Source organism: Halichoerus grypus, chromosome 14 (assembly GCF_964656455.1).
Source record: "Halichoerus grypus chromosome 14, mHalGry1.hap1.1, whole genome shotgun sequence".
Taxonomy (NCBI): Eukaryota; Metazoa; Chordata; class Mammalia; order Carnivora; family Phocidae; genus Halichoerus; species Halichoerus grypus.
Window position 1 is genome coordinate 11,478,808 of NC_135725.1, and position 15,885 is coordinate 11,494,692.

The following is a 15,885-nucleotide window of genomic DNA, read 5'->3' on the forward strand; positions in this document are numbered from 1 at the left end:
TGCCGTCAGCTTACACAGCAAAAGGCATTTCCATTTCAGCATACTGATTTCAGCATTTCTGATACGCTCCTCTGATCTCAAACTTCGGTTTTCTGCGGAAATTGAGAGAGGGCCAACTGGGCTAAAAATCCAAGCTCTCGGAAGCTGGAAGGACCTCATCAGATTCAGAGCCCTGATGTGTACGGGGAGGAAGCTGGAGCCCGGGGAGGTTAGATGGCTCACCCCGCTCCTTAGCCCCCGTGTGTCCCCACAGCGCACACAGCTTCTGAGTGTCGAGTTGGTACCGGAACTCAGCTACCCTGCCTCTTGTTCTAGTTCATTCTTCCACATACTGTACTGCTTCTCCCAGCCATGGAGGCCATTGGGTCCCCTGGGATTTAAAAGACCCCCGAATTCCCATTGCCTTTGTGGTGGTTTGCTGTTGCTGGAGAGTACAATCACCTCGGCTTTCAGCGCACGCCACTTAGCCGGGGATGTTCTGTGGGCTGTTCATATTATAAGAATCTGTCTTATCCCCCTAAGCCTTACCTCTGGACCTACTTAAATGTATTCTGTCTCAAGTCCATGGATGAGCACTCTGGGAAGAGAATGAATTCTGATCCTAAGGTCTGCCAGATACGGACAGAAAACATGTTTTCCAAGAGAGCCCAAGCGATTCAGTGTTGTAAAGTCCAACAGAAATTACTTTGTCAAGGTTTTTTGTTTGTTTGCTATTTTATAGTAATGATATATGTACTTATTTGCTCCTTTTCAGCCTTTATTATGTATTTTTCCCATTTTTTTCAAAGACTTTAAGTCAATGACCCAGGTGTGTGAACGATTTACCAACTTCGGTGTGGCTTTTAGCGCAGTACCTACAACAGACGAGGCGCTCAGTATACATTTGGATGAACGATTTATAGTTCAGTGAGTAAAAAAGCAGATACCGTTCTTGATGCTCGTTCATTACAGAAATATATATATGGTAACACCCGCAAGTCGCAAGTGTGTTGTTCCACGAATTTTGACAGATGTGTCCACGCAAGTAATCATCACCCAGATCAGGATAAAGAACATTCTCATCACACCAGGAAGTTCCCTTCTGCCCCTTCCTGGTCAGGACCCCCGAGGTCATGGAGACATTCTCCTTTGTTTTCTTCCGGAAGCTGAGCAGGTCTGGCTTTCCCATGTTGTCTGTGATCCGTCCCAAATAATTTCTGTGCGTGGGGTATCGGCATTCCTGTGGCTATTCTTTAATGTCTGTATCGGCCCCACTTCAGCCAATCAGGACTGACTGACAGGAATAGATTGGCCATTTAGAAATGGATCTGTAGATCTCTTTTCTTTCATAGTCGGACCATTGTTGCGGCGAGTGTCTTAGGAACCCGGCAAAGAGCTCCTGCTCCGCAGGGGCTGCTCTCTGGAGGCCGTGTGGGGAGGGCATGCTCCAGCTGTCCGCCTGGCCCACGTCCAGGGGCCACCATGTGTTGCCTGGGGTTGGACGACTTAGCCCTAATATTCACGTTACGGATAAATAGGGAGAGCCCCCATCTCACAGGGTTGTCGTTACCGATTAAATGAAGTAATGTGTGCGGTACCCTCATCACAGTGTAAACACCACTGTCAGTGACGGCTGGAAGCGCGTGTGGAAGGGCGGGGGGAAGAAAAATAAATCTAGAGATGTGGGGGGGGCAAGGCCCCGGAACTCGGAGGAGGGCTCCTTTTCGGAAGAGGTTTCTCCCTCCAGCCCCGCCCAGCACACACACACGCACGCACACGCACGCATACGCACACGTACATGCACGCGCACACACGCACGCACACATGCGTGGACGCACGCGCACAGATGCGCACATGCACGCACACATACGCACGCATACGCAGACACATGCGCACACGCACAGGCATGCACACGCACACATGCACGCACGCACACGCACGCACACACGCACGTATGCCGCTGGGGGGAGCTTGGCCGGCCGAGCTCCCGGAGCCCCCGCGGCTTCCTGTTCCCGCCTCGCCCGCACCCCGCAGCAGAGGTGGCCTCTGTCTTCACCGGCCGGGTCCCAGTGCTGCCGGGCCCGCCGTGGGCTTCGTGCCTCGGGCGTTCACGTGTGTAAGGAGAGGGGCACGTTACCCCTGGCATGAGACCCACGGGCAGCCCTCCGGAGATCCCCAGGAGCGGGGCTGCCACTCGGCCTGCCTCCGGAGGAACGGGCAGCCTCCCCGTCTAAAAAGAGCAGGAGGAGAGCGCCCTAGAGCGCAGAGCAGCAGCGAGCTCCTGGCTGAAGAGGAGACAAGACCGGGCGGAAGCCGCAGAGCCCGCCGAAACCCGCTGTGCAGCAGGGCGGGTTAGGAAGGTGGGTGGTGCGGCAGTCGGGAGCCAGCGAGAGGCAGTGACCGTGGCCCAGGGCCTCCCACTTCTCTGGGGCCGCCCTGGGGCGTCTTGCACACTTGCTGTCCACTCAGCCCGGGAGCTCACCATGATCGAGCTGCGCTGTCCTGGCCCCGCGGGAGCTTTGCTGCGTGCGGACACTGTCGGGGCTGGAGTAGGAACCTCAGGGCCCAGGCTTCAGAATTCCACACCTAGTAGCTGCCTCAGGCGCCCCCACTGCAGCCAGAGTGAGCTTTCCTGAGAGAGGCACATGCTGTTGGCTTGAGCATCACACCACAGGTGTGTGAGCCAGGCTGCGATGAGCCTGCCCCCAGGCGGCCTGTATCTCTAGGGCTGAACAAGGATTTGCAAGCCTTTTAAAAGAGACTAGGCTGCACTTGGGGGTTTTCTCTGCAGGTAGAGTTTTCCTGTCCGCTCTTCTTGTCAGTGAATGTTCTGGTAGCTAAACTGGGAATAGCGGAAAAGGGATTCTTTGAGAAATGTTAGGAGGAACCTGTCTCTGCGAGCACACGGTGGTCCAAGCCCCACCCCCACGGCGAGATAGAGCCAGCCCCAGAGGTGACAGTCCTGGTGCCGCTCCTCTCCCTTTGTAAGGAAGAGCGTGACTGTCGCATTTGCTCTCATCTGCGTTATCTGACTTGGGTCTCCTGATGGCCCTATGAGATGGGCAGGGCAGGGCCTGTCATTCCTGTTTCTACATGAACAAGCAGGAGCTCGGGGTCAGGACTTGCCCAGACGAGTAACTCATAATCGCAGGGCAACATTGTATCTAAGCCTCCATCCTCAGTCTACACACTCTCTGTGTTTAATCCCCATGCCAGTCCATTTCTAAAGAGCAAAAACCCCCCAACATGAAACAGCCTGACATGTGGGGAATTTAAGCAAAACTAAAAAAAAGAAAGAGAAAGAAAAAAGGAGACTCCATTTAGTCTTGTTGGGAACATTTTTCTTTGCATGGCCCAGCAACCATGGCTTTGAATCCAGAGAGGGGAATAGAACGCTCACTCCCTGGTGGCCACAGTATTTACAAAGTCATCATAGTATAAATTCCATGTATCAGTTTTCTCATTTTAGAATCAATCCCTGGACAAAGCAGGGAAAATGTGGTTATAGCTACAAGATAGATTATAAATATTAACAGCCGTGATAAAGTAGAGATAAAAGAAAGTTTTTTTTAAGTGGATCTAATACCAAGTGAGAGAGGAAAGCAGAGACAAAGACCAAATGATACAGGAAATTCAAGATATCCGGTATATGGTTGGTGGAATAAAAAAAGGTCAAGTGTATTATTCAGTTACAAACTAAATAAAATATAAATAGCAAACGCTGGGAGGAAGTACAGTGTAGGAGAGGGTCATGTCCTCCTAATGGAATCAATAAATGATGCTTTAGGTTGAGAATACCTTTTATTCCCTGATTCATCCAAAGATATGAAAGGAACCACCAAAAATGCTAAAAAGAGAGCCATCCTTGGAGAAGCTGCCCCCCGGGGTGGGGTCGGGGGCAGGACACAGGTCATGGCTTTTCATTGTAAGTCATTTGATAGATTTTTATTACTTTGATAAGAGAACCTCAAGGCAAAAGACAAAAAACTGTGGAGTGTACCGTCTGTCCCCTGAGCACATGCCCCCGTGAGAATGAGCTGTAAAGCACTCATTAGGTCTGCAAACAAAAGTCAGAGTGTTCCCGGCTATAAAATCATCGATGACGGTTCTCAGCAATCCAGCCAGGCTAATGGTGCTCGTGACAGAAAGGAGCATTGTTGTAAATGCCAGAGAGGCCCGTGTGACATCGGAGAACCATTCAGGTCTGCTCTCCGGGGGAGCACTGTGAGGATCTGAAATGCCCGCTCCTGAACAGCTCTTACCTACACCAAGTTTGCCGTGGGTGCAGAGAGCAGAGCCCAGAGCAGGTGCAAAGGATGGGCAGCTTCTCTGATTTTACAAGGGAAGAAGAACACAACTGGGTGGATTAACAGTTTCCCGAAAGCCTTGTTGCAAAGTAGGCGCAATTAGCCCTCAGACAGTCTGAACTGAGGGAATCGTGGCAAAAATTGATGGTGCAGAACCCAGGCAGGCAGCCAGACTCTTTAACCTAGTCACGTAATGTTGCTTCTAGAAATGGATCTTCCCAAGCTGCGAGGCTAAGGAGTGGCAGGCCCTCTGACACAACAGTTGGGTTTTGAGGGCACTGCTCCCAAGAGAGATGCTCTCACTTATAGTGACCCCTATAAAGGAATCTGGAAAACAATCAAATTAGAAATTGATTCCAGATAGGCCTGTGCCCAAGAAACCAACAGTACAGTAAACAGGACCGAGTAGCAAGAATATCGCATATCCCCCCCCCCCATGTCAGAACGGAAGAGAAACAAACATGAAATTGATCCCTGGCTCCAACATTTAAGTGAAAATCCTTTTTAGAACCAATCTGAACTTTACTACTTGAGGCATCTTCAAGGAAGGAGGAATTAGCTGCCGGCTGTAGATGCATTTTAGTTGGATTGGATGGTTTATTCTTGCATTATCTCCCTATTCTTTTAATATTTACATTTCATTAATTTTTTTTATTTGTTTTAAAGATTTTATTTACTTATTTGAGAGAGAGAGAGAGAATGAGAGACAGAGAGCATGAGAGGGAGGAGGGTCAGAGGGAGAAGCAGACTCCCTGTAGGGAGCCCGATGCGGGACTCGATCCCGCAACTCCAGGATCATGACCTGAGCCGAAGGCAGTCGCTTATCCAACTGAGGCACCCAGGCGCCCCTCATTAATTTTTTTAAGTAGCAAGGGATATTCACATACACATTTAAGCATACAATAAAAAGGTTCTTAATCACAAATACTTTGTTTTATGTGAGGTTCTTCTTGATTAGGAAAGATACAGCTTTGGGGCACCTGGGTGGCTTAGTTGGTTAAGCAGATGCCTTCAGCTCAGGTCATGATCCCGGAGTCCTGGGATCCAGTCCTGCATCGGGCTCCTTGCTCAGCCAGGAGCCTGCTTCTCCATCTGCCTGCTGTTCCCCCTGCTTGTGTGCTCTCCCTTTCTCTCTGACAAATAAAATTAAAAAAAAAAAAAGATAGAGCTTTATCTTCAGTGGTGTGGGTTAGAACTTTGACTAATTTCTTTGCTAAAAACGTAACAGAATGTGAAAATGAATTATTATCGGTTTCAGCTGAAGCCCAAAACAAACCTGCAGGACTTACAAAGCAAGTGGCTAAAAACCAGTTGCGCAACTAGTAGCTGACCATCCAGCCCGAGGTCTTTAAAAGAGGTTAGAGAAGCCAAGAAATGAGTGCGGGTAGCATGTGATCTCGAGAGAGAGCAGTCAGGGAGCGGGGGCGCACTGCAGCGGGGTTCTTCGGCGAGCGGGCCAGTGCCCCATGGAGTAGAGGGGGCATACCTGTGTCCCCTAGGTCTGACTCATGCCTGAGATCCTTAAAACTCCATTGGCAGAGCAAGGAGAGTTTGCTGTTTACAGATGATCTACGCCATTCACTCACTTGTATCTCTTGTCTGTGCTTTAAGTATTTATCTCATTGTCCTTCTGCCTCCATACTGTGTAAATTCTGTGAGGCGGAAATACCGATTTCAGTCTCTGCTCCATCCTAGCACCTAGACCACAAGATCCATAAATGGGGGTTTGTGTTGTGCATCCATTACCCTAATGTCTCCAACCACCCTGCATGTTTGATACTGTTCTCGTTTTCTGTGTGGGAACCGGGAGCTCAGGCGGCTGAAGAGAGTCATCCAGTATCACACACAACTCAGAAGACCCAGGATTCAGGTCTCAATCCTCTAGTTCCAGAGCTCATGCTCTGCCTATGAGGCTCTGTCGGCTCAGGTACCTGTTTTCCTAAAATGCATTCTCTTTTCGGGAAGTGACCGCTAGTTCTGTACTCTGATCTCACCCAGTAGATTTGTCATCCTCCTTACTCAGTATGTAAAGAAAGATCAGTGAATTGGATCTGTAGCTTTCACTCAATGCCAAGATGTATTAATGTCAGATTATTCTGAATGCACCTAATGGGACTTAACTGTATACATGCCTGATGATTTTTTACAGGGCTATATATATTTTTTTTTCAGAGTTCTTTCATAGGTCATTTTTTTAAATTAAAACATTAGAAGCTTAAAAAACTATTGTTCTTGGTAAATATTATTCTCTTTTTATTGTGGTAAAATCCACATAACAGGGGCGCCTGGTGGCTCAGTTGTTAAGCATCTGCCTTCAGTTCAGGTCATGATCCCAGGGTCCTGGGATCGAGTCCCGCATCAGGCTCCCTGCTCAGCGGGAAGCCTGCTTCTCCCTCTCCCTGTGCCCCTCCCCCTGTTCATGCTCACTCTCTCTCAAATAAATCTCTTAAAAATTTTTCACATAAAACTTCCTATCTTAGCCATTTTTAAGTGTACAATTCAGTGGTGTTAACATACACTCACGTGATGGTGCAACCAATCTCCAGAACTCTCTTCATCTTGCAGAACTGAAATTCTGTCCCCATGAAACTACTCGCCATCCCCCACCCTCTGCCCCCCCGGCAACCACCATTCATTCCCCTTTCCACCTCTGTGAATTTGACGACTCTAGGTACCTCATGGAAGTAGAATTACACAGTATTTTTCTTTGAAGGACTGGCTGATTTCACGTACCATAATGTCCTACAGATTCAGCCGTTAACATATGGCAGAATTCACTTCCCTTTTCAAGGCTGAATAATGTTGCATTGTGTGTGTGTATCAATTTTGTTCATCCATTCATCCATCAGTGGACACTATCTCAGTGGACATATCTCAGACTCTGTTTTCAGTTCTTTGGGGCTATATACCCAGAAATGGGATTGCTGCATCTTAGAGTAATTCTATTTTTAACTTTCTAAGGAAGAAAAATATGTTTATTTATAAAGCCTATTTTTTTAAAGATTTTATTTCAGAGAGAGTGAGAGAGAGCATGAGCGGGGGGGGAGGGGCAGGGGGAGAGGGAGAAACAGGCTCCCCGCTGAGCAGGGAACCCGATGCTGGACTCGATCCCAGGACCCTGAGATCTGACCTGAGCCGAAGGGAGATGCTTAACCGACTGAGCCACCCAGGTGCCCCAGTAAAGCATATTCTGCCTGCTTTTCCCCAAACCTTCCTGGCCATCTTTACTCTCCTCAAGCAAAGATCGCTGCAGTCACATCCAACACCATATACTGCCTTTGTTTTTGTTGGATCCCAGGATTATTTTCAAGTTCCTAGGTACGTCTTCCTTTGCTACCTCAATTTCTACAATGGCAGATCTCTAAAATTTCTGCAGAGCTGGCCCTAGAAAGGGGGCTTTATTGGAAAACAGGGTTCAGATCCTAAACTCTCCTCAACGGCAGTGTGACCTTGGGCAAGTTCCTGCGCCCCCCTGCCTCGTCCTCAATCCCTCATCTGTGAAGTAGACATACTGGGGTGACAAATCCAAGGGGGTGGCAGAGATGATGTGAACAAAGAGGGCAGAGAGTAGCGGGTGCCCTGGAGGAGGGTCCCCGTACCTCTGCCACACCAGCTAGCCCTGTGACAGTGTAGACGGGTCCCCGGGCTTCCACAGACCTGCGCGCACGGTCTGTTCACCCCACAGCGTGGAATCTCAGAGCCCAGTTCTTTCATGTTGCCAGGTCAACTGGAATTATTTTTCTCTATTAGGAAGAAGAAAATGTTTTTTGAATGACTGGAATCTACCCAAAACAGCTCTAAAATTGATGTGACCTCAACTATTCTATCCAATTTCTGATATTTCTGGTACTATGCACTGAGACATCAATTTTAAAATCTTGACCCTTAGGTGCCTCATGAAACTTTTTACTTCAGTAAGATGTTGCGGGTACTATAAAATTTACCCAAACTATACAGTTTTGTGGCTTTGGTATATTCACCAAGTTGTGTATTACTAGAAGCTAATTTTAGAACGTTTTCAATAGCCCAGAAAGAAACTCCACACCCAAGAGCAGTCATTCCCTAGTCCTCACCCTCTCACCCCCACCCCTGGCAACCACTCATCTGCCTTCTATCTCTCAAGATTCACCTCATCTGTACATTTCACATAAGTGAAATCATACAATACGTGGTCCTTTATGACCAGCTTCTTTCATTGAGCATAAACGATTTCAAGATTCACCCACATTGTTGCACATATCAGTAATTCTTTATTTCTTATTGCCAAATAATATTCCATTGTAGGAATTACTTATCCGTTGATCAGCTAGTGGACATGTGGGTTATTAAACACTTCGGGACTATTCTGAAGAATGCGACTGGGAGCATTCGTGTACAGGTTTTGGGGTGGGCACGTTCTCCTTTTCCTTGGCTCTACATCTAGAAGTAGAATTGCTGGGTTATATGGTTTTAAGGACCCACCAAACTGTTTCCCAAGCTGCTGCACCTTTCTACAGTCTCATCAGCTGTGTAGGATGGCCCCGGTTTCTTCACATCCTCTACAGCTCTTGTTCTCACTGTCTTTATGATAGCTAGCTCGGGGGGGCTGAAGGGGTAGCTCACTGTAGTTTTTACTTGTGTTCCCCTTATGATGAATGATGTTTAGCATCTTTTCGTACACTTATTGGCCATTGGTATTTCTTCTTTGCAGGAGTGTCTGTTCAGATCGTTTAGTCATGTTTTAGTTCAGTGATTTGCCCTTTTATTGTTTTAAGAGTTCTTTATATAACCTGGATATAAGTCCCTATGACCCTCATTTTCATCCCCCAAATGATGCTCAGAATATACTGTTGAGATAGAAAGTATTCTAATACATATGAAAAACAGTACAAATAAAGTCTGATTTTTATCAAATTTGACCATAGAATGCTGAGGGAATCTGGTGTTTGTTTTCTGTAACCAGTGAAATTTAGCTAAAATAATTGGTAAATCCCAAAAATTACCCTCATTTTTTTCTAAACCATGCTAGTAGCTTACTCACAGTTACCAAAAATAGAAGATAAATATTAGATTGAAAAATATGTACATAATGGATTTACTTCTAGGGGAGTGACTCTGGATCACAACAGGACGGCAGAAAAAGGAAGAGGACTTTTAGCTGCATTTTACATTACATGTAGTACTATGAAAAACTAAGAAATTTTTTAAGAAAAATCACTTCCAGGGATGCCTGGCTGGCTCAACCAGTAGAGTATGCAACTCTTGATCTTGGGGTCATGATTTCAAGCCCCACTTGGGGCGTAGAGTTTAAGAAAAATCACTTCCAGAATATTCTTGGTTATACCCTTCATCTTGAAAATTGAGTTTTGAACTTCATCAAATGAATGGTATGTTCATAAAATAACCCAGAAGCCATTAGAGATTTTTTTAATTATATACAAATAAAATATGAACCTAAAAAACAGGAATACAAATCAGAAATCCATCCCACACTTGTGTATTTTCTGACTACCTTATTTCTAGCTTTGATGTTTGAGTAGATAAGTAATTCATCTTTCGTGGGTGACATTGTAGCAGTTGAAAAGCAAAAGGCAATTAAAGCCCATCACTGCAGTATTACTTTTGATCCAAAAAATAACTTGAGCGATACTGATTACCACCCAGTGCTTCTCAAAGCAGCATCCCTTGAAAGCTGATCGTTTAATAAGCCAAGAAATCTGTAACAGTTCACAGTATGAGGTCAGCAGCCCCACGGATAGAGGCCACGCGCACCTTGCTCTTTAAAGTCCGTCCGAACAAATTTTGTGTCCCGCACTGGGTAACCCATCTTAGAGTTTTGAAAACCAAGAGGACTTTTTTTTTTTTCCTTACTGTGTCCAGAATGTAAGAGAAAACCCATCGAGGCAGAGTACAGCGGCTTTAACCCCTTCATTGCCACCTTTTCCCACATCACCGGGTGAGAGGCCCACAGGAGACTCCTCTCACCCTTGCTTCTTACTACTTGTCTAGTATTTTGTACCATTTTTTCATTGTATTTTATAATCAGGAAAAATACAAACGAACCTGATTAAGATTCATACAATTCTGACATTTTTAAAAAAAATATTGAAAAGGGTCAGGATTTCTGACTATTTCACAGAGCTTCCACGAACGGGTTCCTATGTTCAGAAGCTCCCAGCCTGGGGCAGGGCAGAGGACAACCGTGCCCTCACCTGTCTCCTGGGCAGCAGGGGGCGGGGGGGCTCCAACAACAAGCTTAGAGGCTGGCTCCAGACTCCAGTTCTCGGATGGGGTGAGCTCTGAGCTGGGCCCTGCAGGGGTGGCAGGCCCTGGTCGTGGGCGAGGGGAGAGACGGGCCATCTTCCGCACTCCGCTCTCAGGCCCGACCAGCTTGGCCCCAGTGGGCTGACGGGCAGCCACTCGTCCACCACTGTTGGTGGAGGTCTTGTTCCTGCACAGCCTTCCCAGGGAACGCTGCCAGAGGTTAAAAATGTAACTTTTATTTCAGTGAGGAAAAACTTGTCCATTCCTGAGCCCCGAGATTAATTCCCAATTTTAGTAGTATCAAAACGGACCAATGACTTCAACAGTTGTCACTGGTTCTCGTATCATGACCAAACAAGGTGGTTGCCCCTCATGAAGGACTCTCCGGGATGACTATCGGCCACCGTTCTTGCGGCATTTGCTGTCTACCAAAGGGACACCTAGGCTGTCCTCGCAAGCACGTTCGTAATTCCTCGGTACTCAGAGAGTGTGCCTTGGCCGAGCAGCAGGAACATCACCTTGGAGCTTATTAAAAATGCAAACCAACGGGCTCTGTGTCCAATCAACTGCATCAAACTTGGGGGTGTAGGGCCTGGGAAAGTGGGTTTTTACTAACCCTCCAGGGGATTCTGGGGCACATTTAAGTTTGACAACTTTTCATGCCTAAAAGGAAAAGAGAACAGTACAAAGAAAGAAACCAATATTGATCGTGCACAAGGTTATCTTTATAAACCAGCAAAGCGTGAGTACTCTAAGTGGAGAACCTAAGCAGCAGGAACCAACTACTCAAAGTCAAAGCTGACCATTGCGCCTCGAGATGATAGCCCTTTGCCCTCACAAGGCCAGGGACCCACAAAACACTTCTCAGAAATATAAGTAAGTGTCCCTTGCAGGGAAGCAGACAGCAAACACACTGCTAGTACAACCACATTCCTTAAACTCAAGCGAGCGTATCTCCAGGTAGGACCATATTGCCTTTGAACTCTCAAAATCATCTTTTATCCCAAAAAGCTTTCCCAAACTCCACGTCTTTAGCCACAACTTGGAGTTCCCCTGGATCTTGGTCCAGAGGCCACATGCTCATTATTCTTCTTCATTTTTCCAGTAAAGGGTTACCTTCCAGTTCAACATTTACCTTGGAAGAGGGGACCATCTACTTGACTTCTGAGCCAAATGCTCTGGAAATGCAGGATGATAACACCTCCGTGCTTGATGTCTATTTAGTAAGTAATTCCAGTTTCTTCCCCTTCCCTTGTGTTTACAGATGGACCCAGGCCACAGCTTCCATAAGAACAGGTTCTATAAGGCCAGGCAGGCTGGGGTTTTAAAAGAAACCATGGCTCTCCATCACTGGTGTGTCTATTCACAAGCCATGCTTTCACACAGTTCATGGAGAACATTCCAGAAGAGAGTATGTAGGGTAAGACGCTAAATCACTCTACGTAATAAGAGAACAGATCCCCTAATTGTGAGGCAAAATGGGGCTCCTCCGTGTTAATGTCTTCTTTGACTCCAATGTATCCACCTTGTGTGTGAGTCTTCTTGAATTCTGGGTTACTGCCTTGGTAAATTGGTAGCTTAAGAGGCCCAGAACTGGGCTGTGGGAAGAACCTGCAGTCAGCACCAAAGAATCTGGGCTCTCTCCCTCAGTTGTCACCAACCAGTGGCGTGACCTGGGCAGGCACCTCTCTGTGTGTCCTTGTTTGCCAAAGGAGGGAAATCATGCTGAGTTCACCAGGCTGCTTGGAGGATCATGAGTGAACGCCCTTGAGTGCCTGCCAAGTTGTCCAGTGATTTAAGTGAATTATTAGATGAGGTCTAGAAGGATGTAGGTTGGACTAAACTATGAAAGAGGAAAAGGGGTGTTTTCCCTATAAAGTATATCCCTGCACAAAATCACATGAAAGACCCAAGTGTTGATTTCAAGTTTTCCACTCTAGTAAGTTGCGCCGAGCATGAGTGTGCAAGCTCCATGTCAGGAACCAGCTCCACTTGGTGTGTCTCCTGACCACACCCACCACTCCTTCCTATGCCCCAGCCTAGCCCTCTATTCCCTCAAGTATACTCTACGGGACCTCAGTCACCGAAAATGCTACTCATGATTGCAGAGCCCTCCAGCATCTTCTCACCTCTCCTAGAGTAAGAGCCAAAGTCCTCAGAGCCCTGCATGGTCTAGATCTCTGCTGCCTCTCTGCTCTCCTTTCCCTGCCCCTGTCTTCCTTACCCATACCATTCCAACCACACTGGCCTTGGTGTTCCTCCCATAGCCAAGCATGTCTCTGCCTCAGGGCTTTTGCATTTGCGTTACTGCCCGAATACACTTTCTTAGCTGTCCCAAGCTTGCTTCCTCACTTCCTTCGGTTTCAGCCCAAATATCATCTCAGATAGGCTTTCCTTGACCCCTTATGGAAAATAGAAGCCCTCACCCTACAAAAACCATTGACAAAGGACTTTTTTTTATAACCTCTGAATATCCTGGTTGTAGCACCAACAGGATTTTTTTCCACTGGGCAACCCTCCTCCTCACACTGCCCCCACTTTTTGAAAATAAGTTATAGTGCATTTTAAAATCCTTACAGAAGAGTTGGTTCCTCTGCACAACCAAGAAGATAGGGAATTAAATAGGGGAAAAAATTACAGTAATTTTTTGGTCCCAGAGTAAATTTGAAAAACCAAATCTGATCTTAATGAGCTAAGAGTTCATGCTCATTGTATCTTTAAAACAACAGATTTGCACCGCCCGGGGGCATGTGATCCTCCCCAGAGGAGCAGAAGATCACAGGGTAGTTAAATGGCCCTGCTGATCTCAGTTACCCTATGTGTTACCCTTATTCCTTTGCTGGAAAGCTTCTATCATTAGTCATTTCAATTCCTCCTCCTTGGTGCTGTCCATTTCATTTATAAAAAAAACTGCTTCTGTCCTTTTATTAGCATCCCATTTTACTACGCTTCTGTGCCTTTCTTGGACACTGAGAAGCCAAACTTTTCAGAAAGGGTTAATGCTTGCCTCCAGAAGTCACAGGGAAAAGCCCCAGTCTTCACTGTCGGTGACTGAAAGCACTCTGAGCACCAGTTCGAAATGAAGGAAGCTGGGAGTTGAGAACTGAAGGAGGCAGTGGGGATGGTCCTCTACCCAGCCTTCCCGGCACTGGGCTGTTGTGGTTCACAAGTCTGGGAGGCGAGAGGAGTCGAGCAGCAGAGAAGGTAACAAGGCAGCAGAAATTCTCACCAAGCTTGGCGAAAAGCTGATCGAGCCTAATCTTGTTTTGTAGCTACTCACGATAAGCTATTTAGCATTTTTCCTGTTTCCTACAAGCCTGGTGGTCCTAAATACTTCGTCTTAAGCCATTTAATCCCCACAACCCGCTCTGAAGCGGATGGAGCTCCATTTTACGGAAAGGAAATGGACGCCCAGGGTGATTAGCCACTTGCCCCAGGTGATGCAGCAAGTAACCGGTCAGAGCTGGGATTCAAACCAGCCGAGCCAAGCCCCAGGCCCGCTCTTAATGACTGAGCTGCGCTTTCTGCTTTAGGAATCGCGCTGCCTTTGCCAGAGAGAAATTAGATTCCGAGAAGTTAGAGGATTGGTCCAAAATCACACAAGGCAACGTGCAAGGAACACAGAGGAAAGAGAATACAGGGACAAATTTGGGTGAATAAACATGGGCTCGTTTTACATTTCAATATGGAATGTGAACATTCAAGAATGCTGTAAAGGGAACAGTTCGCTGCTGCTTGGAGAGCACGGGATTTTGAACAGTAACGAGGAGCCACAGTGCGCCCACCATGTGCCTCCAGCCGGTGTCCCCGGGCTTTCCCCCCACGAGAGGCCCCAGGCAGGTAGGGCTTAGGTTGGTCTCCGTACAGGTAAAGACACAGAGGTTCCCTTCTGCTAGTTCTCAGAGCTGGTAAAGGGCAGGGTGGAAATTCACCTCCCGCTCCCTATGCTCTGCCCCCCCAAACCCAACCCCGTGAGCACCCGTCCCTGTGGCTTTGGCACTGTCTCTGTGTCTGGGTCTCCCAGCCACGCTGTTGGAATCCTGTTCCTCGGGAAGGTGAGGGATGGACCCACCGAGGCGGGGGGACTTATGTTGAGAACAGTGTGTGCAAGGTTCTGGTTTTCAGTGTTCTAGCCCAACAGTTCTTTAAATCTTTTGATACCAGTACATCTTCAAAAGTCTTGGGGACCCCAGAGTTTCTGTGTATGTGGATTCCATCTATCAAGATTTTTAAAAATGAGAAAATTTAGTATTTATTCAGTTCAATATGTAATCATTAATTCATTCAAAATAACTATTAGTGTTGAGAAGAGTGACATTATTTTAGATCTTTTAAAATCCCTAGCATCTGGCTTAATAGAAGAGGGTAGCTTCTCAGGTCTGTTCTTGGAGGTCAGTCTGTTGTGATAGGGCACGTCCTTTACCAACACTGTGTGCCCATGAGAGGCCCTGGGAATGAAAGGACAGATGACATCTTCATATCCTTAACGGAGACCTGATGGATCCCCAGCAATGGTGTCTCACCCACTTGTTCTAGGGCCTTCACTTAGCCCCTTCCTCTGCTGCAGAACCACACGGGGCATAAATTAATCCCACAGAAGGAGGAAGCTGGGTTCTATGGCTATTTCTGCCTCTTGTTAATCATTGACCTTGAATTGACCACCCATTCAGGGCCTCCATTTTCTCATCTATAAAATGGATCATTCCATCACCTCTAAGACCTCTGCTAGCTCGAGCCTGCTGGGGCTTCCTCTAAATTCCATGGAGTTACACTAAAAGAAGATTTGACCAGAGTAGCTATAGTTCTTTGCCCAAATTCTGCTGTGTCATCCCGTCCTCCTCTATCCTAAACCTTCACGGTATTTAAATTTCTTCACAGTACATCTAGGAAGTTCTGCACCATGAATTTGTAATTCCAGGGTGTGTTTTCACGCTGGATTTTTTTTTTATTTTCCTTGCTCTTCCAGTTCTGAAAGGACGTAGCTCATTGCCCTCCCTTCACTATTTTCATTTGCCTCTCTACTGTGGAAGAGTGAATGGAAAAGATAAGCAGGAGAAAGGAAAACCTTTGTCTTGCCTTCCTGTGGACCTAATTAGAATCCTCTTCATCAAAGGCATCCTCTCTTGAAGGGCAGCTGGAGGCTTCTGTGGGGACATTGTGTTCAGAATTGTAACAAGACATAGTCTGGTTTCTCTTGTAACGCTTCTTCTCCTTTAAGATACAGGGTTTCTCTAGTAGATCTCACTCAATCCCCCAGTGCTATTATTTGTATACTAATATAGAATTCTGCCCATATCCCTTTAAAAATATACAGGATTTAAACCCAAATAATGTATGCACACCAGATAACATACGA

The 15,885-nt window shown here is 46.7% G+C and overlaps 1 protein-coding gene across 6 annotated transcripts in view; it reads left to right on the top strand.

Moving 5' to 3' along the window:
- The window catches only part of PIP5K1B (phosphatidylinositol-4-phosphate 5-kinase type 1 beta), a 295,831-nt gene that overhangs the window by 262,536 nt on the left and 17,410 nt on the right, over positions 1 to 15,885 (top strand). For 5 of the 6 annotated variants that reach the window (XM_078061784.1, XM_078061781.1, XM_078061783.1 and 2 more), the window contains one exon: positions 11,635 to 11,752. The exons of the other annotated variant lie outside the window; for it this stretch is intronic. In XM_078061784.1, coding sequence (XP_077917910.1) covers positions 11,635 to 11,752 — 118 coding nt within the window. The remainder of the gene's footprint in view (positions 1 to 11,634; positions 11,753 to 15,885) is intronic. 6 annotated transcript variants of the gene reach the window in all.